Raw genomic sequence first — 26,886 nt, 5'->3', positions numbered from 1 at the left:
AACAAAATGTTAGGAAAAGAAAAAAAGGTGAACTTTAATATGATTCATATTTTGAGGATCAGTCCAACAAATTTGTCCCACTATTGATATCAAATGTAATGGCACTTGTTGAGGAGTTTTCTTCATTATTTTGATCTGCAATAAGTTGAATAAGTTTAAGAACAGAAAATAACAATTAGGTTACCTTAGAAATTAATCATTTTATGATGATCAGTTCAGTTGAGGAGTTTTCTTTGTGATTGTGATCTGCAATCGTTTTAAAGTCCGATTTTTCTCTGTCTATTGATGGGTTTTGAAAACTATTCAAAATTGATAATCTTTAAGAAAACTTTGAGAAAAACGGTTCTAAAAATTAAAACCAGCTTTAAATGTATGAATTTAATATTTTAAGCAGAGCAATTAACCATCTACAAAATTGGCTTGCTTAAAATTAGAATGATTTGCCCCACTGTGGGTGGCATTGCTTTGATTTATTTACGAGCTGAAAGTTGGTAGCCACCATGATGTTGGTTTTTAGTTGGTGGTAGTTACTGGTGCCACCAAAAATATATATGCATACACATACATATTGGAGTCACTGTTGGGAGTGTATGCACACTTGTAGCTGTGAGTGTGGTCACTGTGGCTAATATGCGCACACAGAGGCACGCACGCCTTGTGGCTTAGAAATTGGGGAAAAGATACAAAGTTTTTCTTCTTTTCGCTATTTATTTTTGGCTAGCCAGTGTACACTGTACAGTGGGGACATTGCGATGTGTTGCGGTGCGTGCGGCACTTTATTTTTTTTTTTTTTAAGGGGGAGGGGAGGGGAGAAACGGTCTAACAGTAAAACGAGCTAACAGAAAACGAGCTAACGTCTAACGGCTGTGAACCGACAGTCGACAGCATTGGCGACTGTTGCGCATAAATTGTGCAAACAAAACGAACCGAATAAGCCGAAAGTGTGGCCAAAAAAAAAAAGAAAATAAGAAAAATAAATAAGATGTAGATGTGCATTTGAAATGTGCTACACAACGAACGTCAAACTATTTGTATCCATGAGATACAAATAAGCCAAGTAAGAGTCCAACTAAACAATCAACCACAAACACTTACTTCAAAGCTGAGAACGCTACAGTAAAGCTGCTCGACTTTTAGCTGCCCACTAGCCATCACCATAAATAAAATATAAATTAAAAAAATATTAATAATAACTTCATTTTTAGCATATTTTGTCAGGATGTAAAATATAGTAGTAGTTTGATTGAGGTAGCGCAAGAACTATTAAGTCATTTTTTTAAAGTGTAAACTTTGACACCAAGTTGTACCGACTTGTGTGAAAATTTAAGCCAGTGATTCAATGAGTCAGTGAATCAATGAGTAAGGTCAAAGAGTATTATACATATAGATGAGTTAGAAAAATATTTAAAAAAATTTTTTAATAATTTTATAGCCATTATAAATGTTTGTATTTATTTTTTTTTAATTTTGGCAATACATATTTGCAGACATACAATAAAATGAAAAATCAAAAAACTTTTCATAACTAAATATTAATTATCTTATTTTTTTATTTACCGATCGAAATGAAATTTTCAGTAAATATCACGGAAATATCAAACATTTTCTGCGGCAAATTTTAAGACTGTAACTTTAAGATTACTCCTGTTGTTCAATTTGATAAAGTCTGTAAAAATTCGAAAATAAACCCAATTTGCATGCATAGCATAAAAATCTTGGGTCTGAATTTATTTGCTCTAATTCTTATAGTCTCTGAGTTCTCGGTGTTTTTAAGAAGAGCAAGTCATTTTTTAAAATCATATAAGCCTTTTTATCCTCTTGTTGCTGGACTAATAAAGCGTCAAACACGATGCGTGTGTTTTGTTGTGGTCAACTGACCAAGCTATGTCATCAGGCTATGGAACCTGTCTGCCAGCCTGCCTATCAGTCTGTCAGTTTTTGGCCACAAACATTATGTCAAACCAGTTTACACAAATACGTGTAGAGCCTGCAATTGATTGAAGCTTAAAAAGAAACAAAAAAACATAAAAATAAAAATAAAAATATGTGTTTGGATGTGGTATTTATTGTGGTGCAACTACCTGATCTAACGTAACCAGCAACAGGTGTATCAAAACCACACCGCACCGCACTCTTTGCTCTCATTAGATGCAATCATTCGAGTTGCGTTCGTAACTAATCCGCAATAGGAAAAACTTTTGTTTTTCCGGAAATCTGCCGGTTTTACCACTTACAGGTTCTCTCTCACTCTGCCCAAAAAATGTTCCCAGACACGGGGGGAAAACCAGTTAAAACTGACGTTGTTACCATTATCTTTTTTTATTAAATTTCCATTATTTAAAATATTTCGTGTATCGATGGAAAGACAAAAAAAAGAAAATAATGAAAACAATATGCAAAACTACATAAATGCTTCCTGAAACGAATTTAATTGTATTTTGGTTTTAACCAACAGCGTGTATCTATATCTGTAACTGCAACATTGTATCAGTGTATCTTTGTATCTGTGTATCTGGAACTGTTTCAGCCAGAGTTGTCCATCCATCTGTCAGACATGTCTGAACATGTATGTTTTGCATCCGTGGCTTTCAGGTTTAATTGGCTGCGGAAATATTCCGTGTGATTACTTAATGAGACGCAGCTCGTGTTTATTATCCGATGGTTCAGCTAAAGTGCACAAAAGTTAAAAGGTTAACAAATTAAGCCCACACAACAACAACAACAACAATTCTGTCAGTCCACATTTTATAGTATAAAAGACAAAAAAAATTATTGGAAACATTTAAAAAAGCGTGGAGAAAATACATGAAGTTTATTATTCAATTACGCGTTCATTAAGGTACATAATTATAAAATTAATTAAAGGTAAAATCATTACTCGATTCGGTTTTCCTATTACTCATACGCTTTTGTATCTGTTAAATGCATGAGCGTGTCTTTAATTAGCTACCTAAAAGCTACACAACTGTATCTATAAGTGCTCAACTATTTGAACTTAACCTCAAGATATTTAAATATATTTAATTAAAATTAATAGTATATTTACCTATTTCCTACCTTAAATTAAAAAAAAAAGAGGAAACTCTGTAATCTAAAGAGCTCAAATATGGGAATAGAAAGAGAGAGCAGAAAAACCAGCTAGATTAACCCAACTAAATATAAATATAAATCTTTTATAAGTTTTATAAATTAATCCCAGCTCTGTTGGGTCAAAATTTCAGCCTTCTTTCAGCCTTTCAGTCAGTCAGTTAATCAGGACACACAGCTGAAAACACATAGATTGCTTATTTTTATTATTTAATTCTTATGTTATAAATTAAATTTTGTTTTTTTTATTAAATAATGGTATACATATTGAATTAAAAATGTTTACATTTTTTAACAATATAGTGGTCTATATTGTTTAATGCATAAATTATGCTTTATGTCTACTACCTTGAATACCTTGAATAAATTAAATCTTTCAAAAAACTCATATCTTTTTGCATTGTTGCAAATAATTGCTTAATGGTGCATTTTAAATTTTGATTAGTTAAGCGATAAAAATCTTAAATTGCTGAGGATAATCAAAAGACATATTTAGTTTCAAACTATTTCAATGCTTTTGTAATGAAATCAATTCATTGCTTCACCTTGAAAAAATGCGGTTAGTCGCATAGTTAAAAAATAAAAGCGATTCCTTAACAATCCATGAGTACAGGTATCTGCAGCACATAATCTTTAGCAAGGACCGTCTTAGTACCGTCTTAGAGCTCTACACACGCATTTGATGACCTGCAAATCTCAGTTTTATGTTCACGTTTTAGTCAAGGTCCCTGGCAAACTCGGCACTCGTATCTAACTGGGCTGAGATGGTAATGACCTAATTGCTTATGCTGGCAAACGCTTTACGTAGCTGGCCAAAGTGTTTATGACCAAATGCATAATTAAGAAACCGTTACAGGCAGTAAGTGCTCATAGTTTTGGCCTATTAAATACCAGATGAATATGCGACACAATTGAGACCAAAAATAAGACAATAAAATGAAACATGAATGAATTTAAGGTGTTTAACCTTTTATAAGACATAAATAATTAAATTGTGAGTGTGCTGCTTCTTGGCCAACAAGTGGCCACATTAATAGCCTGAAAATTGTAGCTCTCAATCTTTCTGTGTGTTCTTTCTCTCTTTTCCCTCACTTTTCTATCTCAGCTGCTCTTTTATCCAGGCAGCGCAAATAAAAGTGGTTTGAGTTGCGGAAAAATTCAAGATAAAGAGTGAAAAATTGATATAATAAATTTTCGAAATTCCAAGCTGATATCGACACCGAGATCTAGGCAAAAAAATTTATCCAAAGTATTTAAATAAATTTGAATGCAGAATAAATTTAGAGACCAAACCATGATCAAAATGACATTCCGTTTGAAAATCGGTTCAGTTTTAATAAAGTTATCGAAGTTTGAAGTTGGTCAGACTGTGAATCAAGCAACTTTACAAGTCAAAATTTTTGTCAGATTTGACATGATTTTTCACAGAAATATGAAATGTCTCAGAATCAAATTTAAAGTGTTATTTTATACTAATTACTATATAGGGAGTAAATTAAAAGTGAAAACTTGAGATTTAAAATTTTGAATTTTCGAAAATTCAAAGGGGGGACCCTTAGCATTGAAATCGAGATCCAGAGGGCAATATTTTTTTTTACGAAATACATCAAATTTGAATGCAGGATGAATTTACAGCCCAAACTATGATCAAAATGACATTCCGTTTGAAAATCGGTTCAGTTTTAATAAAGTTATGGAAGTTTGAAGTTGGTCAGACTTTGAATCAAGCAACTTTACAAGTCAAAATTTTTGTCAGATTTGACATGATTTCTTACAGAAATATGAAATGTCTCAGAATCAAATTTAAAGTGTTGTTTTATACTAATTACTATATAGGGAGTAAATTAAAAGTGAAAACTTGAGATTTAAAATTTTGAATTTTCGAAAATTCAAAGGGGGGACCCTTAGCATTGAAATCGAGATCCAGAGGGAAATAATTTTTTTACGAAAAACATCGAATTTGAATGCAGAATGAATTTAGAGACCAAGTTATGATCAAAATGACATTCCGTTTGAAAATCGGTTCAGTTTTCATAAAGTTATGAAAGTTTGAAGTTGGTCAGACTTTGAATCAAGCAACTGTTTGTTGTTTTGCTAATTATATTTTAAAAGAAAAACTGAGATTTAAAATTTCCAATTTTCAAAATTCCAAAGGGGGGACGCTTATTTGTCAATTTAATTTTAAGAAAGATTCTTAAATAACAATTGAAATTTAAATTGGTATTTCCTCATTCTTTTATGCAGATCAAATAACATGAGTAATTATATTATTCTTTGATTAAATTAATTTTTATTTTATTAATAATATTTAAAATATGCTAATTGGTATGGTCTCTGTTAGAATTAGTTGCTCTCTTCAGTTGATTCAAGCTCATGCACAGGCACAGTCAAGGTATTCAGGTGCATTTATTGCAATTAAACACTTGTTAATGCCAAAAGCTCTTGGCCACAAGTAACAACAACAGCAACCACAACAACAACAACAAAAACAAAAACAAAATACACAACCACAACTAGTAAATATATTTGCAGCTAGTTTAATACTTTAGCTAGTCGACAATTCGCTTAGAATTTCAATGGCGACCAGCAGAGACAGACCCCAAATAAAAGCCATGCGATGACCTTGTCAATAGTTGCAACAACAACAGCAACAACAACAACAGCAACAGCAACAGTAGCAACTTGCAACCTGCAGCTACTTGCAACTGTTGTTGTGGTTCAAGTGGTTTTCCTTGTATTTGATTTTTCAATTTTTGCCATTTTTCGAACAGCAGGCAATAGAGCTGCTCCAGGTACTATATAATTAAAGTGGCAAATGATTTTTTATTTCTTTTGAACTCAGCACACACCAAAAGCTTCGTAATGTACTTAAATCCAAACGGAACATCGAGTTTAAAATTTGATTTTAAAAAATATCAATAAATCGGAAAAGTTACACTAATTTATATATATTGGAATATTCAAATAACTTAAATTATGTTTGTTTATAAAAGATCATTTAATTTTTTTGCACTTATTTGTTATTAAATTTTAAAAACTTATTTAAATCTAAAATTATAGTAAATAACAAAAAGGTAGATTATTAAATTCATATAATTGTTTTTGATTCAATTTGTCGTTTGGCAAAACAGTCAAATTAATTAGTTAAAAATTGTCAAGGTAATCATCGAGTTTTAATATTACTAGAAAATCTAACTTTTTTCATTTAAAAATTAATGTTATTCTTAAAGTTTTTTATCAAAATGAACTTTTAATTGTAATTTTAAAATATTTATTTTAAAAATTATAATCATTTCGATCACTGGATTTTACATTACTACAAAAGATACAATTGTATTTTGTAAGTAGTTTGGTGTGTGCAAGTCGACCAAATAATATTATTTTTAAGAGGTGTGGGACGGGTGGAGGGGGGTGTCTGTTGAAGTAAACGTTAGCGCAATATTCGTACATTTATCGATTACAAATCAATTTCATACAATTGCGCATCTCACGTAACTACGACTCGACCTCGACTTGGACTCGGCTTTTGCCATTGCCCAAGTATTTTTGGGGTCTTGGTTAAAAGAGGGGGGGCAGGGGTGAGGGGTGGAGAGCGGGGTTGTGGGGGAACTGTTGCCAACTGTGTGCAATGCATTGCTGCCGGATTACACGATTAACGCCACTTGCATACAAATTGGCGCATTTCTGAATGTGTGCATCTGTGTGTGTGTGTGTGTATCTGTGTGTGTTACGCGTGCTATCCGTAAGATACAGATACGCGCCTGCACTCGTTAGCGTCGTATGGTCTTATGCCTTCTGCATTTGTATTTGTATCTGAGTCTTCAAATGCATCTGTATCTGTATCTGTGTCTGTATCTTAGTCTCAGTCTGACTCTGATTCTGAGTCTGGGCATTGTGCGCCATTTGGTTTCCTCAGCTCGCAAATTGCATAAACAACGAAGCAAACGAAATGAAAACTGCAAGGTGCGAAACATAAATTACACCCCGATAAAAACGGCATTCAAATTCCGATTTTGATTCAACCACACAATGCCAATGCCAAGTTGAAAGTATATATACATATATGTATATATAAGTATCTGTAACAAAACAAAAAGCAACTCAAAAGCAATTTCTGAAACCAAATTTCGTTCCTACCAAATATTTAAATATATAATTCAAATGAGTTGATTACATTTTAAATTTATTGAACTCAATTAAGTTTATTTCATAGTTCAGAATTCATTTTAAAAAAGACTTTTTTCAGTAAAAATTTTAAATAAATTTAATTATACTTCAATTTGTAAATATTTTATTTTTATGCACCTATATATTTTTGCAAAGTTCACAGAACCCAAAAACAATTTCTGAAACGAACTTTGGATGCATTCAAATGTCAAAATATTTGTTAACAAATTTTGAAAAATTTATTAATTTATTGATTTTACCTAAATTCATTTTAAAATGCAATAACAACGCATGAAATACATTTTGAATGAATTTATTTACTAAATAAAAAAAATCCACAACTTATGATGTTATTGACATTTGAAAATAATTCATTTTAGGTGATTTGGGTAAATTTAAAATCGAGTTGAAATTAATTCTCAATAAAAAACTGATGTAGCTACAAATGTAGTGGGTCAAATAAGCTGTGAGTTACTGTATATATATTATAGAATATACTGCTGTGCATGTAGATTATTCACAGACAGTTGCAGTGTTCTGCTGCCATTCTCATCCACCTTCTCCTTCTCGGACTTTCCCAATCCCAAATCCGCATCTTGACGTGACGACAGCTGAAAAGTAAGCAGTAAGTAAGCAGCGTATTCGCGGGATTTGTCAAATATTTGCGCTACGCTGCGCTCATTCATAAAACCTTAGCCAAAAGCCTTGGCTCCAACTTTGGCCTCAACCTCAGCCCCACATCAATATCTATCTCCTTCTCTCTTTCTCCCTCTCTCTATCAGACTCACGCTCGTCTATCTCTGTCTGTGTGCAGTTTTTACGCCTTTTGCAAAGGAAAAACAAACTTTTTCAGACACTGTGCAAAGTTCGGCAAGTTTAATGCTGTTTGACTTTGATTCAATATTTGCATCGATTAAGTTTTTTCAACTTTATTTTTTTTTGTTTTTTAGTATTTTTTACTTAGCTGAAAATTTATTGGTAGCTACTTACAGCAAGAACATACTATATAATTCTATACACTCGTGACATCAAAAGATTTTAAGTGTTTTTGAATGCAGCCCAAGGCAAATGCATAAATAATAAAAAAAAAAAAAATAATAATAATTAAGCATTTTGACTTCATGCACTTTTATTATAGACATCTATAGTAACAATATGTCAAACTAATTAGAATCGCCTAAAATTCTAAAGCAACTCTATTGAAATTGTGCAACATGGCGTATGATTAATTTGCCTGTCAAACGTATTTATGCCAAGACAATGCCTAAAGTTCCCACTTATTATTTATTTGTCAAAGCTAAAAATATTTGTTAGGTAAACTTTAGTAAATTTATTTTTTATTGATGTTTTTAAATTATATAGAATTTTCTTTGTTGAACTTTTGCTTAGTGATATATAATATGTATAATATTATTAAAATTATATTCTTTATCGAAACTATCTCTAATATTTTAAGTGATTTTTTTCCAATGTTTTGTAAATTTACAAATATAGTTTAAGATTGTTATAGGCGGATTTTACTGTACTAATTGAACCTCAAAATCAGTTTTAGATTAGCACGTGCTTCCATGATTTAACAAGAATTCTCGAGCTTTTTATTTAAAGTTATAGTTTTATATTTGCTTACATTTTTAGTCTTGCCTAAATAAATGTCACAATTTGTATTCTATTATTATTTGTAAAGTGAATCTTTTATACCTTTACATTTTTAATATGTTTTTTATTATTTCAAAAACTAATATACTTTTGACACCCCAAGTGAAAAATGTAAGCATATAATTGATAACAATTTACCAGCTAAAACATAATTCAATTCAAAGGCTTTAAATTTTCAGCAGCAAATATTGACTTTTATTTTATCATTTTTATTTTTTATATGCTGAAAAAAATCACTGTAAATTCCAATGAAATATCTCACATGCATATTTTTATTTTTTTTTCTACAGATTTTTGGCAACTGGCCAAAATTTATATATAATGAATCATGAAAATTGTTTGATATGTAAGCTGGTAATACACAAGCTGGCTTACTCACGGATCAATCCAAATTGCTAGTTATTCGAACTGTAAATTAAAGCTGGCCAAGTTAATTGTATTGTTTACACAAAATTTTTGGATTGGCCACTCAAAATTCGTCGGTTAAGCTGTACAGTGTACAGTATATTCAAATAGTATTCACTGCAATTGGCTGCGCACTTTCGAAAGTTTTTCACGTTTTTTCACATCGAGTTGCACAATCACAAAAATGTTCCGAAAAACGTACAAATTGAAATTGGCTAAAACCAGCGAAGCACCGAACCGAGTTTATTTATGACAGTCAATTGTTCATTGTAAATTGTTAAATTTGAAATTGTTAACTGTTTGTGTTGTACGCGTTCCAGAACCGCGCTGCCAGGCAGTCGAAAACAGACTCAGCTTGACGGCGGCTTGCGAAAACGACAACACCTGACGTCGACTCTGACGCCGACTTGGACGCTGACTCTGACGCTGACAGCGCGGACAGCGCGGACAAAACAACGGCCTGACCGCGACTTGACGCAGCTACAACAGCTACAACAACAGCAACAACTCTCAAGTCCGTCGCAGTCGCCGCTGCGGTTGCTGCGCTTGTCTATGACGCGTCCGACGTCGACAGCAGCGTCAACCGTTGGCGTCGACAGCGACGTCAGCTGACAAAAGCCAAGCTTATAAACACGATTGCCATCCATCTAATACTATACATTTCGTACCATATTTGATAAAAACAAGTACCTTTTTCCTTATTAATAAAATTAATAAAAAAAAAATATATACAAAAATTTAAATAAATTATATAGATACTAAAAAGAATATATAAATTAAATAAAAAACGAAAATTAATAAAATATATTAAATAAATAACTAAATAAATTAAATTAAAATCATTAAATAAACTAACATAAATAAAAAATGGAAAAAATTAAATAGATCTACTAAAATAAAAATATAAAATAGAAAATATATAAATTTTATCTCAACAGTTGTTGAATTTGACAATAACTTTTACACATTTGACGGCAAAATATCTTTAAGCTTATTTACTGAAACCTTAAGCAGACATTAAAAAAATATGTCATAGTCTTCTATCTCTTATAACTTTATTAAGCTCAATTCCAAAATTTCTTACGTTTATCATTAAGCTTAACTGATTGTGCATTTTATAAATTTAATTTTATTTTATTATTTTCAAATTGTCATCCTGCTTCGAAGTCTTCAAATTGTGGTAATTTTTGAAACTTTTTTTTTTAAATATTTTTATAGTAGTTAATTAAATTTCTTGAAAAATGTCAACTTTTAAGACTTTGTCATAACTTATCTCACTTTAAAATGGAATGTTAAATTAATCATTGTTTAAGGGCTATTCATTTAATGAACTTTAAACATATTTTGGAAATTTTCTAATAAAATAATAAATTCATACATTTATTTTTATGTTTCCTTATTATTAGAAGTTGTCATCACTTCTCAACCGTTAAACGAAGCCTTTTTAGTTAAGTTATAAATTTAACTCAATTTGGTCTTCATTTCTTGTAAAAATTTTTGTTTTGTCATAGTATTTAAAAAGCCATTTTAATATAATGAAAAAGAAGTGCATCTGCAATAATTCTGTAACAAATATTAACAAAGTTTGGCTTTAAAATTTACGTCAGCAAAAATAGGCGATCCTACAAATTTAAAAAAATAAAATAAAATAAATAATTTACCAACGAATACAAAAAATACCAGATTTGGTTTTGCCGCCGTCGCAGTCGCACTTGCAGTAAACGTTGCCGTCGCAGTCGGCGTCGCAGTGGCAGCGTAAACGAAACTGTTAATTAATTACCTGAGCAAAGCAGCAACTGTTATACGCTACACGGCCAGCTGTTTGTATGGTTATTTGGCTTAAAGGCCCTCTCTTGATATTGACTTGAAGTCAATTACAGATCAAGTAATTGCAGTCAGCAACTGAATCATCAGCTGGTATACAAACCCAAACCCAATCCCAATCTGAATCTTATTCCGATTAAATCGCATCTACATCCGTCAGATTTGAATCCTAATTTGTATGCCAGCATTGTGCGACCGAGACGTCGTTTGGCGTTGTACGCTCATAAATTTAGCCACATTTTTTGTAATTTTTCTTTATTTTGCTTCTTGCTAGACTTATGTACATACACCCGGAGAAAAATTCTCGAAAATAATATTTACACTATAATTTAACTATTGCTTTCTATGATTTTGCGTTAAATATGCAATTTTTTTATATAATAGAAAATGTGAATTCATTCAATTTTATATTATATTTCAAATTAATTTAATTTATGTATTATAGTATTTAAATATAATATACTTAAAGTTAAAACAATTATATATTTTAAACTACTTTTGTAATTGCCAAAATATATTTTTCAAATGAAACTTTTTCTATTTGATTCATTTTGTAATATTTTTGTTATTAATTTTTTTATTTATTGGTTCATATTTTTTTATTCATGACTGTTCCTCTTCAGCAAGGCAAAATGGGACTCGAACCCAGGTTTTCAAACTGACTTTAATTTAATATTTTTCTATTTAATGTCCAATTTTAAAATAAATATTAATATAAATATTAAAAATAATAAAATTAATTATTTTTCTGCTTAAATGTAATACAGTTGTATTGATGCATTTTTTCTCTGAGTGTACATTTTTATTATTATATTCTGTGAATACTCGCATTCTACTCGTACGAATATGTCTGAGTATACTCACTCTTAATGCCTTAATCGCGACAATGCAATCAATCACGTAATTGTTTCTTACGCCGTTTGTATCTGTATCTCGTCATTGTATCTTTTCACACACAACACACAACAAAAGCGCACAAATCTATTAAACTGAGATACGAATACATGTGTATATACATATATAGACACATGTAAGTACATACATATATACTACTTATATGCACACGCAGCTTATTTAATATATTATAAATTACATATTAAATATTGTAAATGAATTTATCTTTTAATGGAAGTAGATACAAATGAAATTTCTACCCAGATATGTTAATTAATACATAAACATGATATAGTTATTTTATTCTGCTTTTTATATAATAAAGCTGAATAAAAATAAATAAAATAAAAACAAAGCATAAATAAATATATAGTGGGTCAAATACGCTGTAAGTCACTGTATATATATGTATATAACGCTCTCTCAATAAATGACAAACAAGAGACGCAATTATTAAATTTTGTTAATATTGTTATTGTCGTTGAATCGCTCAAAGTTTTTGTTGTTGTATTTTAATGATGCTTCCATATCGAATTATTTGCGTTTATTGATTCTGCATCTGCTATTTGTTTATTATTCGTAACTGTTAAATTTAATACATATGCAAATATTTAATATATTTACGGTCATGTGAATCAAGTTTATTTTATGCGTTAAAATTTAGACCGATTACCGGTTTCTATAAATAAATATCAATTATTTACAGACTGTCACCAAATCACAATCGATTTAAAAAAAATACAAAAATAATTAAAGCGGTAATAAAATAAAATAAATAATCACATCAGGCTACAAATAGTATGCATTATATATGTTATTTAGTCCAAAGTTTAATTATCATATTTTTTATGAATGTAGGCTATAAATAATCAGTAATAATGTCATAGAGAGTGTAAAGTGACAGATACCAATTCAATTGAAAAATTTACATATTTATTTAATCTTTGAGTTTTTAACCCCAAGAGTATAAAATAATTATTGCATAATTTTGAAAACACACTTTGATGTTTAATGGTGTTTAAACTTGATATGCTTGTGGTTCTTTGGGTTCCTACAGTCAAAATAATAATTCTTACGGAACTTTAATTTTAAATTTAAAAAATAAACAAGAGTTGTAACTTAAAAAAAAGCTGTATAAATATTTTGATAATTTAATAAAAAAAGAACTAATAAAATTTGACAAAAAAAAAATATGTGTATATATTTATATATCATTTTTAATTTAAACTATTTTTTATTACAAAAATAAGTGTCGCTCCGAAACTCTAAAATAAACACGGAAATATTAAAATTATTTTTACTGTTTGTAAATAATGCTTTTTATTTGTGTTGTTTTTATTATTATATTTATTATTATTATGGTATATAGTCACAAAAACATTTAAATAGCTGAAATTTTATTAACTTTTATCTAGATAGCTTCAAAACAAGTAGGCAAAATAATTAGTTGTATACCGACTAAATTTTGTTCATCCTATTAAGATCCTTAACGCATTTATTGAGACTCTTTTTTCAATGGGTGACATCTGTATTTTTAATGACATAATTCGAATACCCTTTGTAGGGTGATAGTAAGTAAAGAGTGATATTAATGTGACTGTCATTTGACAGTGATAAATGAAACGTAAATCCCAATTAGATTGAACTCATTGAACTACATTCAAGTATTTGTTGGGAAATCAAGATACCTAATACCTGATCAACAATACGGCAATTAGGAATTCTGAACTGAAACACAAATTGGTCTCTTGAATACAACTAGCTTCGTTTTTAGATGCGAATTGCCACCCAAACAGCAATTGGATGTGAGGTATAAAAAGTAGATAGACGACGACTATTATCAGCAATTATGATGAATAATGTTAACTATAAAATTCAACAAGTCATCGTGTCTCTTTGGAATACCAAGTTCAACGCAAAAGTAAACAAACAACAAGACAGACAGACTGAGAGACAGACAGACAGTTAGACGAATCTGAGTAGCATATAAAAGTCAAAGTCAGAATTAGCAATATTTCGGCAAGGCTTTTGTAATTGCCATTGCAAATGAAGATAGATATACATAGAAAGATACAGATACATATACACGCAGAGAAAAAGACTGCAAAATTTAAATTTTACAAACCTATATAATGACTATGCGAGAAATATAAAATTTTAGTCAATATACATTAAATATTATAAATTAATTATGAATATAGATAAATTTAAAGTATTTAATTAACAAACAAAAATTGCATTTATGAATTGTTCATAATTAATATTACATATACTTTTATAGAATTTAATTTAACTGTCAGTGTTAAATTAAACTAAACTAAGCTTAAATATTTTTACTGAATATTTTTGTTAATCACTTAAAGTCAAACTTATAAAAAAAAAAAAAAAAAATTTGAAATACGTGAAACTTTTGGAATTAAAAAAAAAATTACAGAAGTTGAATTGAAAATTTAAAAATATTATAATAAATATTTTATTATCTTTTGCGAATTAAGTATTGTATATTAAATTTTAAGTGTTTTTCACTTGGATCATATTGATTTTATATTAACGTTAACAAAAAAGGAATACTACAGTTTATTTATTTCGTTTAGAGCGTTGGCGTCCAGGACTTCAGCTTAATAAGTTTTCTTTTTAAAAAAATAAAACTGTTTTATTTTAAAAATACATTTTTTTCTCTCCGTGTATAGGGAGAAAGAGATACAGATACACAATAAGAGACGTGTGTAGTGAAGTCTGCTTGTCACTGGATAATTATCAGGTGCTCTTCAAGATAGCGAGGGGTCAAGGGCGTAGAGTCCCTCGATATGCGATATGCGATATGGGATATGGGAAATGGGATATGCCTTGTCTCAATTCCATTGGCGTGATTTAACATCGACGCCTGATTTATTTTATGACTCAACACATGAGCGTACGGCGTACGACTTTAATTCCCTCCATATAAAAATACCTGTCATGATAGAACGGCAAAAATTACCAACACTTGGCCAACAACACACAGTACATACAAGTTACCAACAACCAGCTACCAAAAAAAAACCATTGAAATTCAGATCGAGTTCTCAGGCATTGGCCACAGCTACAAATCGCGCAAACAACTCGACTGCATTTCGCATCGCATTGCCATCTTTCACCAGACGGCTTAGAGCCGGAGCTAAGCTTCCATATGCCGCACAATGGGCCAAAATGCCATATTCGCGAAAAGTAGATGGCAATAATTTGTCACTTCTGAGGTGAAATATCATTCTTTTTAGATTCCGTACTTAAAGAAAAGTACAGGGGTCTATTAAGTTTGTTTTACATTGAGTTTTTCATTCCGCGGTTCCTTCGCTTCCAGTCTAACTTGCTCTTTAGCATAAATGGTCGTTTTCATCGACATTAAAAAGTCAATTAAAAATAAAAAACTTTAAATCAAAAAAATTAAATTTTCGTATTGCATTTTTTGTCCTTATCTTCAGCAAAAAATTTTGTTTTATCAAAATTTAAATATCAAGAAAAAACAATTTATTAAATTTGAAAAAAAAGTTTTACTTTAAAATTCTATGTCTGTATTTTTAGCACAAAATTTTGTTTATATCAAATCTTAAAATTCAACAAAGAAATTTTGTTAAATCTAAAAAAAAAAAAAATTTCCTTTGTTTGTTTCTATTTTTTGGTCAATATTGTCGTTTTTATCAACATTTTAAAATTGATACAAAAATATTATAGTAATTGTGTAATAGTCTGATATAAATAGCTTTTAATTTTAAGTTTTTAAACATTAAAAAAGATTTTAAAAAAATTTTAAGAATTTGAAAAAATAAATTCTATTTTTGAGTTGTATGTTTTTTTTTTTAAGTATATTTACAAAAAAGAAAGGTTATTTTCTTAATTTATTAGTCGGTTCGATGACAAACCATAACAAACAAAATTTTGTCTAAAAATTTCATAAATTTCTAAATCCATATTAAAATTGTTGTCCCACGAAAAAGCACAAGTGGCCCATAGTGCAGGGCTGTACGTGGTCTCAGGTGGGACGAATGGAAGAAAAAGGGGGAAGGGAAAGGCGCACCAATAAAGTCCCAAATGCGATTTTTCTAAATGCATTCGAGTGTTTTATTTATTGAGCTGTGTGAGTGTGTGTGTGAGTGTGTGTGTGAGTGTGTGTGTGAGTGTGTGTGTGAGTGTGTGTATACGTGGTGTACACGTGCCTGTGTGTGTGAGATAGGTGTAAATATCTCGATAACTATTCATTTTAGCGAGTAAACAAATGCATTTTAAGTGCAATTAAGCGGTCACAAGTTGATAACCCAACTAAACAATGAATTTAATACAAGATTTAAGCAGCAGGAAACTTAAAACATGGAATTTTTAAAAATGTTTCAGTTAAAAAAATTGCTTAAGTAAATTTTATGTGAATCCACGCAATTTGAATTATAAATTATAATACCCATATATATTAGAAAGGGATTTTTTGCAGGTAAATCGATTTAATTCTGTTTATATATTTTGTATAAACCACAAGAAATTTGAAGCATGTCCAAGCTTAAGAAATTTTCTGCATGTAAGTAAGGAATATTTAATTAAACTAATTGTAAATTTTACTAACACTTTTTATTGCCATAAATATGCCTGGTTCTTGTGTTTACCCAATTTAAAAAAAAAAACCTTTCTACACTTATATTCTCAACGGGGTAAATATACATGTAATAAGTTTAACCTTTGCCTGCATAAGAGTTGCAAATAAATTTCTCGCATATTAAGAAAGCATACAAATAATATGTTTACTTTATATTTTATTTACAAAAAAAATAAGAAAAGAGATGGAAAAACAAATATGAAGAGGAGTGCAAAGAGTGTGTTTCTACTTGATAGCTTTGAAGAAATGCAAACTGAGTGAAGAGAAAACTCTTTAAATGCGCTTGGAATTCAATGAAGTGTACTCTGATATTTATTTGACATCTGAGTAAGATGGTTAGGCTAATTGCTACCTTATAGAATAAGTATTTGCTTTGTTCTTTTGGAAAAACGACTTTAGAATTATTTATTTCAGCAATACATGCATCTACTTTTAAACTCTATGGATAATTGCCATTTTAACGCTTTGTGACTTAAAGCTCATAAAAAATATTATTATAGTCTTAAGCATTTTGCGTAACAAAAAGGTCAGCTACTCTATGCAATTAAAGATGCTTCCTGAATTCCATTAAAATAACACTATATACCGCATAAAAACAAGAGATACTCAAAAAAAATTCACTAACTTTCAATTTCATTCACGTATCTAAATAACTTGAGTGTCTTCTGGGATTGAAGATATTTTTTACTACAAATACATATATAAGAATTACTATAAAATATTACAATACAAAACTTTTTTTAATCCAATAAATAAAACTATTTAAAAATTTGATTTTTTTTCTTTCTTTTTTCTTTCTTTTTTCTTTTTTATTCGTAAGAAATTCACATTTTTAATAAGGTAACACACATTTTATATATGATAAAAATATACGCTACAAGCGTCAATAAAAGGGAATTGTAAGCTTCATTTTAAAATGTAAAGCATACTTTTCGGAGCGACTATAAATCCAAGTCTAGCTGGACTAATTTTAAAATAAATTTCAATAAATATATATGCGTACATATTTATAAGGAATATTAATAAAAAATACATTTAAGTTGTGCTAATGTTTGAAAATTTGAACCCAATTGAGTGAAGCCAGCGAAAATGATTATGTGCTGTTATAAATACCGTGTCTAGTTAATGGCTATTAAACAGTTTAATTGCAGTTAATTGAAAAAAGATTACCACAGACAAATGTTGGCAGCACATGAAGTTAATTGTATTGTTGACCAAATACAAACCAAACCAAACCAAATTTTAAGCCAAACGAGAAAAGCGCATCGAGATGAAAAGTCGACTGAGAATTTTAATTTTATTACTGCTGCATTTACAAAGTGTAGGAAACGAAAACGAAATCGAAATTAAGGAATTCTGTCTGATAATAATAATTAAAGAATATATTTTGTCTTATTTACAGAATGCAATTGTTTTCAAGTTGACAAATGCCGTCTGCGAATCGTTTAATAAAACCTGGCTGGAGTTTCATTTGTGCCGATTGAAAGCTGTGAGTCGTGACAAAGTCCATCTTAATATAAATGTCACCCTGCATTATTCAGTTAATGATGTATTCATTAAGGGCCAACTAATGAAGAGAGCCAATGGCTATAAACCTTGGCTATATAGTGTTACCTTCAATGGCTGTGAGTTTATACGCCGTAGAAATAATCCTCTCATTAAACTTGTCTGGGAACTATTCAAGGAATATTCAACCCTCAATCACACATGTCCCTATGTGGTGAGTCCTTATTGAAAATTCCCAATTGAATATATAGTCTTACATTTGTCTAAATTCATAGGGACAACAATTGGTAAAAGATTTTTACTTAAGACATGAAAAACTTCCCACTCCAATTCCAACTGGCGATTATTTGTTACTTTTAACTTGGATATTCAATAAGAAGCCGCAAGCATCTACCAATTTCTATTTCGCTTTTGTAGAGGATTTATAAAATATTCACATATAATAATATTTCAATAAAATTACACATGTCTTTGCTAAATATTCAACGAAAAAAAAATTTGCTTATCTATTTATTTGTATATGCGAAATAATGATCAAATTGACAAGATCGATATCTGGTTAAGTTTTGGATCTAATTGACATGTTTTTTTACAAAAAAAAAATAAACCTCTAAGAACCAAATATATTTGTTGTTTTACACTATATACGATAAAAGGAGTTGATTATAAGTTAAAACTTGAGACTCAAAATTTTGAATTTTTAAAATTTCGAATCTTGGCTATGGTAACCAAAAAATAAATTAAAGTTTCTAAATACACAAAATTTGAAAGCAGTATGAATTAAGAGACCGAATCATGATCAATATGGCATTCCGCTTGAATGCTTTGAATGCTCAATAACTTTGATCTCTCATGACTTCATCAAAAATAATCAGATTTCCAAGCGGAATGTCATTTTGATCATGATTTGGCCCCAAGTTGATTCTGCATTTAAATTTTTATCATCTAGAGAATTTGATATTTTTTGGATACTAAGCCATCTATCATCCAATTTTCCATACTTACCCTTGACACTTTTTTCAATAACTTTGATCTCTCATAACTTTATCAAAAATAATCAGATTTCCAAGCGGAATGTCATTTTGATCATGATTTGGCCCCCAAATTGATTCTGCATTTAAATTTTTATCATCTAGAGAATTTGATATTTTTTGGATACTAAGCCATCTATCATCCAATTTTCCATACTTACCCCTTGACACTTTTTCAATAACTTTGATCTCTCATAACTTCATCAAAAATAATCAGATTTCCAAGCGAAATGTCATTTTGATCATGATTTGGCCCCCAAATTGATTCTGCATTTAAATTTTTATCATCTAGAGAATTTGATATTTTTTGGATACTAAGCAATCTATCATCCAATTTTCCATACCTAACCCTTGACATTTTTTCTATAACTTTGATCTTTCATAACTTCATCAAAAATAATCAGATTTCCAAGCGGAATGTCATTTTGATCATGATTTGGCCCCCAAATTGATTCTGCATTTAAATTTTTATCATCTAGAGAATTTGATATTTTTTGGATACTAAGCCATCTATCATCCAATTTTCCATACTTAACCCTTGACATTTTTTCTATAACTTTGATCTCTCATAACTTTATCAAAATAATCAGATTTGTATGGAATGTCATTTTGATCATGATTTGGCCCCAAATTGATTCTGCATTTAAATTTTATCATCTAGAGAATTTGATATTTTTGGATACAAGCCATCTATCATCCAATTTTCCATACTTACCCCTTGACACTTTTTCAATAACTTTGATCTCTCATAACTTCATCAAAAATATTCAGATTTCCAAGCGGAATGTCATTTTGATCATGATTTGGCCCCCAAATTGATTCTGCATTTAAATTTTTATCATCTAGAGAATTTGATATTTTTTGGATACTAAGCCATCTATCACCCAATTTTCCATACTTACCCCTTGACACTTTTTCAATAACTTTGATCTCTCATAACTTCATCAAAAATAATCAGATTTCCAAGCGGAATGTCATTTTGATCATGATTTGGCCCCCAAATTGATTCTGCATTTAAATTTTTATCATCTAGAGAATTTGATTTTTTTTGGATACTAAGCCATCTATCATCCAAATTTCGATACGTTGAAAACATTTTTTTGCTCTAGGTCTAGCTATTTATTTCCATGTCATATTTATTATAAAACGACATCTTAACATTTAAAAATGTTTCAAAATTGATTTGTTGTCCCGTTATGTAACGTTACCGGAATCGAGAGAAAAAAACTGAAATAGTTATTTCGAGATGTACCGGAACCGAAACCGTAACCAATATTTGTTTCGATTTGATTCCCTGTTTTAATTATTTACTAAACAACTATCAATTATTGATTTAACTGGCAACTATCAACATTTAACATTTAATTCGTTCTTAATATGCATAAATATAATTCAGAGTTTTACGATATTAAATGCCAATTACCTACGACGTTAAATGCGAAACATCTATCATTAATGCTAATATACTTTTAATGACCAACGAGAGCTTCCCATAAAATCGGATCAAAGTAAACATAAAATTACTAAAGTATATGACCATTTATAAAATAAATATACTAAATCAGAATCCATCACTTGAATCTATAACTTCAGTCAGTAAATATCGCAATGAGTTGCAAAGTGTCAATATTAATACGATTGCTGACTTTTTTAATTATTTTACAAATTAACGTAGGAACTATTAATTCTGTTGTGTTTTTTAAATATTTTACAAGTTTTCTAATTGCAGAATGGAGTTGTATTTAAAATGACAAACGCTGTTTGTGAATCTAAGAATAAATCGTGGGTTACATTCGAGTCCTGTCGACTTCACGCATTGCAACGCAATAAAACAATTCTAAATTTATTTGCAACATTTTTACAACCCACCAATTCCATTACTTTGCGACTACAAGTTCAAAAACGGGCTAATGGATTCAAGCCGTGGGTTATTGACATCAATTTTGATGTTTGCCAGTTTTTAAAGTCCAAAAAAAATAAGGTAGCCAAGGTGGTTTATGATCTCTTCAAAGATTTTTCAAATATTAACCATTCGTGTCCCTTTATGGTAAGTAGTGAGAAAATTTAAAAAATAAGTAAAATATTTTATTTGTATCTTACAGGGCAAACAAGTTATATCGGGCTTTTATCCGACGGTCGATAAACTACCGCATGTGATGCCAACTGGCGACTATGTGCTGCTAATGACCTGGAAATTCTATGAAAAAATTCAATTCGTTACAAATGTTTACTTTACATTTATAGAGGATTTTTAATATGTTCATAAAATAAAAATATATTAAGTGACATATTCTATTTATTTGCGTTTTATGAATCACTCATGTGTCACAAAATAAATCAATGCAAATTAAAGCAAACATATCTATTTGAGCGTAAATAATGTTACTATATTATAATTAGATTTGTAAATATATAACAAAAAAATATCATTACTTAATATAAACTTAACTGTTATTTAACTGCAGTAGCAGGGGTATCAATATGTGAATTCGATGGTGCATGAACGATGTACTGTTCATAAATTGGTATATATAGAAATGTATCGAACAATTAGATTAAACTATTTGCTCATTTGCTCTAATTTTTATTGCGCGCAATTTAAATATAATTTTTAAACAACAATTCAATTAGATAGCTTTGGAACTTGGTGGATTTTGTGATATTTTGAAAATATTTTGATTTGAAAAATATATATAATTTTTACTTGATATTTTGTAAGAAGAATTGCAGAATTTTTGTAAGCATTTACTTAATATTGTTAAAAATATCGATGATACAAATATCTGGACGCGACATTAAACTTGTCATCAATAATATCTAAGAATATCGCATAAATTCATCGATACAGAAAACGTCACGCAAAAAGATGTATCGATATATCGATATGTGAGTGCAATTTCAACAACCCTGCTCTATTGATTACTAAAACAAAAAGAATTTGGCAAAAAGAAAAACACACACTCGGTGGATTGTTGCAAAAAAAAAAAGGCTGCTCATCTGTTCGAAATTTGTGGTTCTGTTGTGTGATAATGGATGTGATTAACAAATTCTACTCGTCGGCAGTGCAAACAGTGTCGCAGTTGTCAGGAGTGCTGCCTGGCAACAATGTAACACGGGAGTATGAAGTCTTGGAACAGGTTTGCACAGCGGGTGTGGGTAAGTATGGGAATAATAAATAAGTAACATATGTGAGTGTATTTCATTGATTTACATATAATTTCAGGACTCATGTGGAAGGTTTACAATGGGCACAAGAAGAGCACAAAGCAGGAAGTATCAGTGTTTGTGTTTGAGAAGAAATGTTTGGAGCGCTGGTCCAAAGATGATCGGGAAACGATGCTGGAGACACTGCGACGTGGTGTCCAGCAATTGACCAAGATACGTCATCCACATGTGCTCACTGTACAGCATCCGCTCGAGGAGAGTCGCGATTCCTTGGCCTTTGCCACTGAACCCGTTTTTGCCTCTCTCGCCAATGTTGTGGGTGATTCGGTGCGTTCCGATCGGAAACTCTATGATGTGGAGATTCGACATGGTCTGCTGCAGCTATTCGATGGTCTGCAGTTTCTGCACAACGATGCCAAGATTGTGCATCGCAACATTAGCGCCGAGACAATTGTGATTAATAAGAATCGCAGCTGGAAACTGTTTGGCTTTGATTTCTGTATTGCCAATCAGCCGTCCACGAATGGCACAGCTCATTGGCCGTGTCGGGAGCACAGCACCTCCCTCCATGTCCTGGCCCAGCCCAGCCTCGAGTACACAGCACCCGAGCTGGCCCTGAACAGTATCAACACACCCGACAGTGATCTCTTCTCGCTGGGTAAGCACACACAATCTTAACTTTTTACTAACATTAGTTTACAACAGGAATAAAAGTATTTCGCGTGGAACCTATTAAAATATGTGTGCGAAACTTGGCTACTCTATCCCTTATAGTCTCTGAGATTTTTTTGTTATATCGACTCGGCTGTTGATGCTCATCAAGAAAAATTAGAAAAATTCAAATATCGCTCGATTTTGAAAAATAACTTTTTGTTTTAAACTTTTCCTAATTTTTACTTCACCAATTTTTGTTTCCAAATAACAATATTCTTTATTTTGTTCTTTCCTAATTTTTAGCTTCACAATATTTTTGTACTGATTTCTTCATATTTTTCCATAATTTCTAATTTAAGCCTTTCCTGGTTTTTATTTTAAAATAAAAGAATTCTAAATTTTGGTATCCTAATTTTAATTTCAAAATTTTCGTATTCTAATATTATTAGGAAATTTTTCTTAGTACCATTTTCTAAAATTTCAAAAAGCACATATTTTTAAGTTTTTGTTAACTCTTCACACTTTGCTTGCAGGCGTTCTTATCTTTACGATTTACTCCGGCAAACCTTTGAAGATGTTTGGCAGCGATTACAGTGGCTTCCGGCGTTATGCCAACGAGCTGAATCAACGCAAGTATCCGGCCATGAATACGGTTCCCAATGAGCTAACGGAGAGTCTAAAGGCCCTGTTGCATCCCAGCGCCAGTTTGCGGCCCAAATTGCATGAGCTGAAACAGATTGCATACTTTCAGGATGTGGGCGTGAAGACACTCAGCTATTTGGACTCCTTGTATCAGTGGGATAATCTGCAGAAATCGAAATTCTACAAGGGTCTGCCACAAATAATACCAACGTTGCCGCATCGCGTTAATTTACACTCCATATTACCATATTTAATCAAGGAGTTTGTCAATTCGCCAATGATTCCATTTGTGCTGCCCAATGTGCTATTGATTGCCGAAATGAGCAGTCAGCGGGAATATTGTGATCATATATTGCCACATCTCAAGCCCATTTTTAAGCTCACCGATCCCATACAGATTTTGTTGATATTTATGCAAAAGATGGATTTGCTGCTGAAGCTCACGCCGGCGGAGGAAGTGAAGCAAAGTGTGCTTCCATTGTTGTATCGTTCGCTGGAATGCGATATGCCACAAATTCAGGAACTCTGTCTCGGTGTTCTGCCCACTTTCTCCACTCTCATCGATTATAATGCCATGAAAAATGCTGTTATACCACGAATCAAAAAACTCTGCCTGCACAGCAATAATGTTTCGGTGAAAGTCAACTGTTTGATTTCGATTGGCAAATTGCTCGAGAACCTGGACAAGTGGCTAGTTTTGGATGAGATTTTGCCGTTCTTGCAGCTTATACAAAGTCGGGAACCCGCAATTGTAATGGCCATAATAGGTAAATAACTAAATATACTAATATTATACTATAGACTTTTACTTCTATAAGTATAATATCAACAAATCTATCCTAATTTGGCTTAGCATCAAAATTGATAAATTATATCTTTCCATTACTGTAAATTTTATAAAAAAAACTTCAAACTATCATATCTTTTTCATACGAAATATCAATTTTATCATTGTTTGGCCTCTTACCATATTTTATGCTGCATCAATATTGGATATATTATTTATTCTATATTGTTGATTGTTGTCCCTTTTTTTCATAATTTCCCCTCATTATTTGGACTCTATTTTTATTCTACATCAAATTTTAAAAAAAATGTTACTCCAATTTTTCATAGTTTTACTTGACACTTTTTTTTAAATTTTAAACTGTCATAACTTTGTGAAGAATGAGCCGATTTCCTTGCAAAATATCATTATTTGACCTCTTTTTTAATTCTGCACTAAAATTGAAAAATTAAATTTTTTTGGATCACAGTCCATATTCATACTTTCGATCTCTGTCCATTTTCTCATACTTTCCCTTGATACTGTTTCAAAAATTTTAAGCTGTCTCTCTCTTTTTTTTGATTCTGCATCAAATTCTTAGTTTTTCCATCACTGTCCATTTTTTTCATACTTTCTCCTTGACACTTTTTTTAATAACAAAAAATATATAAATTTAATTGGTATTCAAATCAAAAATAAGAATTTTTTGATTTATTTATTAATGCAAATGAACTTAACATTTTTATTTTATAGCTTTAATTTTAAAACGATAATCAGAAATGTTTTTGGAAACTTCTTTGCAGGCATTTATAAAATCGCCATGACGAACACCAAACTTGGCATAACCAAGGATGTGATGGCTCACAAATGTATACCCTTCCTGGTGCCACTAAGCGTGGAGAATGGACTGACCATAGCGCAATTCAATACAATCATAACGCTGATCAAAGAGATGCTGGGCAGAGTGGAGCAGGAGCAACGCGAGAAGCTGCAGCAATTGTCCACAATACAGCGAGACAACAAGTAAGAGAACTCTTGAAATTTATAAATAAAAATATATATTTAAGGAATGTTTTTTTTTTGCTCATTTAGACCTAAGGAAGCTTCCGAAATACTGGCCAATGAAATGGAAAATAATACGCACTCCAATACGTCCAGTTTTGGGGTCAGCAATGGCGACAAGGGCGATGATGATATGTTCTCCGGTTTCAGTGTGGGACAGACAGCGCCAAAAGCCGTAGCACCTACATTGGCGCCTGTCAAGACCAAGGAACAGCTTAAGTAGTTAAAGCAGTCATAATTTATAAGAGTATTTAACTAATATTTTGTCATATTTGCAGAATAACGCACAATACAGCGAATGAGGCAGCCACAAAGCCGGACATGTTCAGCTCTTTAATGCAGAGCAATCTGAGCAGTTTGGCCATAAACCAAACAACACCTGGAGCAACTGCAGCAGCAGGAACAACTCCGCAGCTAACTATGCCCAGCAGCAACAATAGCAACAATTGGCATAGCGCAAATCCCTTGGTTATGAATCATATATTAGCGTCTCCACAAGCCAGCAACAATAGCAACAACAACAATAACTTCAACTCGCTGGACGACTTAGATCCATTTGGTTCCAACCAAACCAACCAGGCAGTAAATAAACCCAATAATACAATGTATACACTACAACAGTCGACAGTCAACTACATTTATCCAACGGGTTACAATGCAGCCAACAACAGCATGAATCTTGGCCTAAACAAGCCTATGAATATGGGCGCAACTGCCACGCCCACAGCCACGTTGATGCCACAAACACAGCTAACACAGTCGACAGATAGTAAAAATTTAAATATGCTCTCACAGCAGGACATACTTAATTTCTTGAACTAAAAAACACCACAACATTCCCAAGTAGCCAATGTTTTAACCACAACTATTCCATATATTATATATATAAATTATAAATGTTAATGTTAATTTTAATGCATGAATGTCTGTGTGTTAAGAGTGTGTCTGTGTGCGTGTGTTTAGTTAGTCAAGTTTTGCTCGTTGCAACGTTCAACAAAATATCAATTCAATAATGTACGAATGTATTTTTATGTAATTTATTGTTAGTCTAGGCCAAAAAGTCAAACAACCTACTATTATTATACATAATAAATACATATACAAATGTGCAATTTGCTCCTTAGTGTATTTAAAGTACACAAATTAGTTAAAATATACTTATCCTTGCGTATATAATCAAACAATTTAAAAAATAACTATAGTTTTATTTGCATTCATTTGCATTTCATCATACATTAAGTGCTGGGAATTTTTATTGAGTCTTTTTTTTAGTTAATAATAGTTTTCCCTACAACTAAATTATTAGTTATTTTAGTTGGGATCTTTGACCCATTTAAGTATTTTATTTAAATTTTCATTGCTACTAAATATCTAGTTAGTTGTTTAAAAGTTTTTCTAAAAGCTGG

At 31.0% G+C, this 26,886-nt stretch overlaps 4 protein-coding genes across 5 annotated transcripts in view; 3 read left to right on the top strand and 1 right to left on the bottom strand.

Moving 5' to 3' along the window:
- The window catches only part of LOC117790232 (fatty acyl-CoA reductase wat), a 43,695-nt gene extending 34,030 nt beyond the window's left edge, over positions 1–9,665 (bottom strand). The window contains exon 1 of one of the 2 annotated variants that reach the window (XM_034629587.1): positions 9,290–9,665. The gene's annotated coding sequence lies outside the window, so the exon portion shown is untranslated. The remainder of the gene's footprint in view (positions 1–9,289) is intronic. The other variant, XM_034629588.1, reaches the window with a different exon arrangement.
- Positions 9,666–17,924: 8,259 nt separating this feature from the next.
- LOC117789549 lies at positions 17,925–18,588 on the top strand. Its single transcript, XM_034628579.1, has 3 exons — positions 17,925–17,975; positions 18,057–18,374; positions 18,436–18,588. Exons 1-3 carry the CDS (start codon positions 17,925–17,927, stop codon positions 18,586–18,588), a joined length of 522 nt encoding a protein of 173 aa, XP_034484470.1.
- Positions 18,589–20,836: 2,248 nt separating this feature from the next.
- Positions 20,837–21,446, top strand: LOC117789548. The gene is made up of 3 exons (XM_034628578.1): positions 20,837–20,862; positions 20,921–21,238; positions 21,294–21,446. Exons 2-3 carry the CDS (start codon positions 20,939–20,941, stop codon positions 21,444–21,446), a joined length of 453 nt encoding a protein of 150 aa, XP_034484469.1. The 5' UTR covers positions 20,837–20,862; positions 20,921–20,938.
- Positions 21,447–22,115: 669 nt separating this feature from the next.
- LOC117791600 (SCY1-like protein 2) lies at positions 22,116–26,658 on the top strand. Its single transcript, XM_034631390.1, has 6 exons — positions 22,116–22,347; positions 22,415–23,014; positions 23,544–24,419; positions 25,222–25,441; positions 25,511–25,699; positions 25,759–26,658. Exons 1-6 carry the CDS (start codon positions 22,221–22,223, stop codon positions 26,300–26,302), a joined length of 2,556 nt encoding a protein of 851 aa, XP_034487281.1. The 5' UTR covers positions 22,116–22,220; the 3' UTR covers positions 26,303–26,658.
- The last annotated feature ends 228 nt before the right edge of the window (positions 26,659–26,886 follow it).

Source organism: Drosophila innubila (genome assembly GCF_004354385.1).
Source record: "Drosophila innubila isolate TH190305 chromosome 3R unlocalized genomic scaffold, UK_Dinn_1.0 2_E_3R, whole genome shotgun sequence".
Taxonomy (NCBI): Eukaryota; Metazoa; Arthropoda; class Insecta; order Diptera; family Drosophilidae; genus Drosophila; species Drosophila innubila.
Note: the sequence above shows the minus strand (reverse complement) of the source record. Positions and strands in the feature narration are given on the sequence as shown.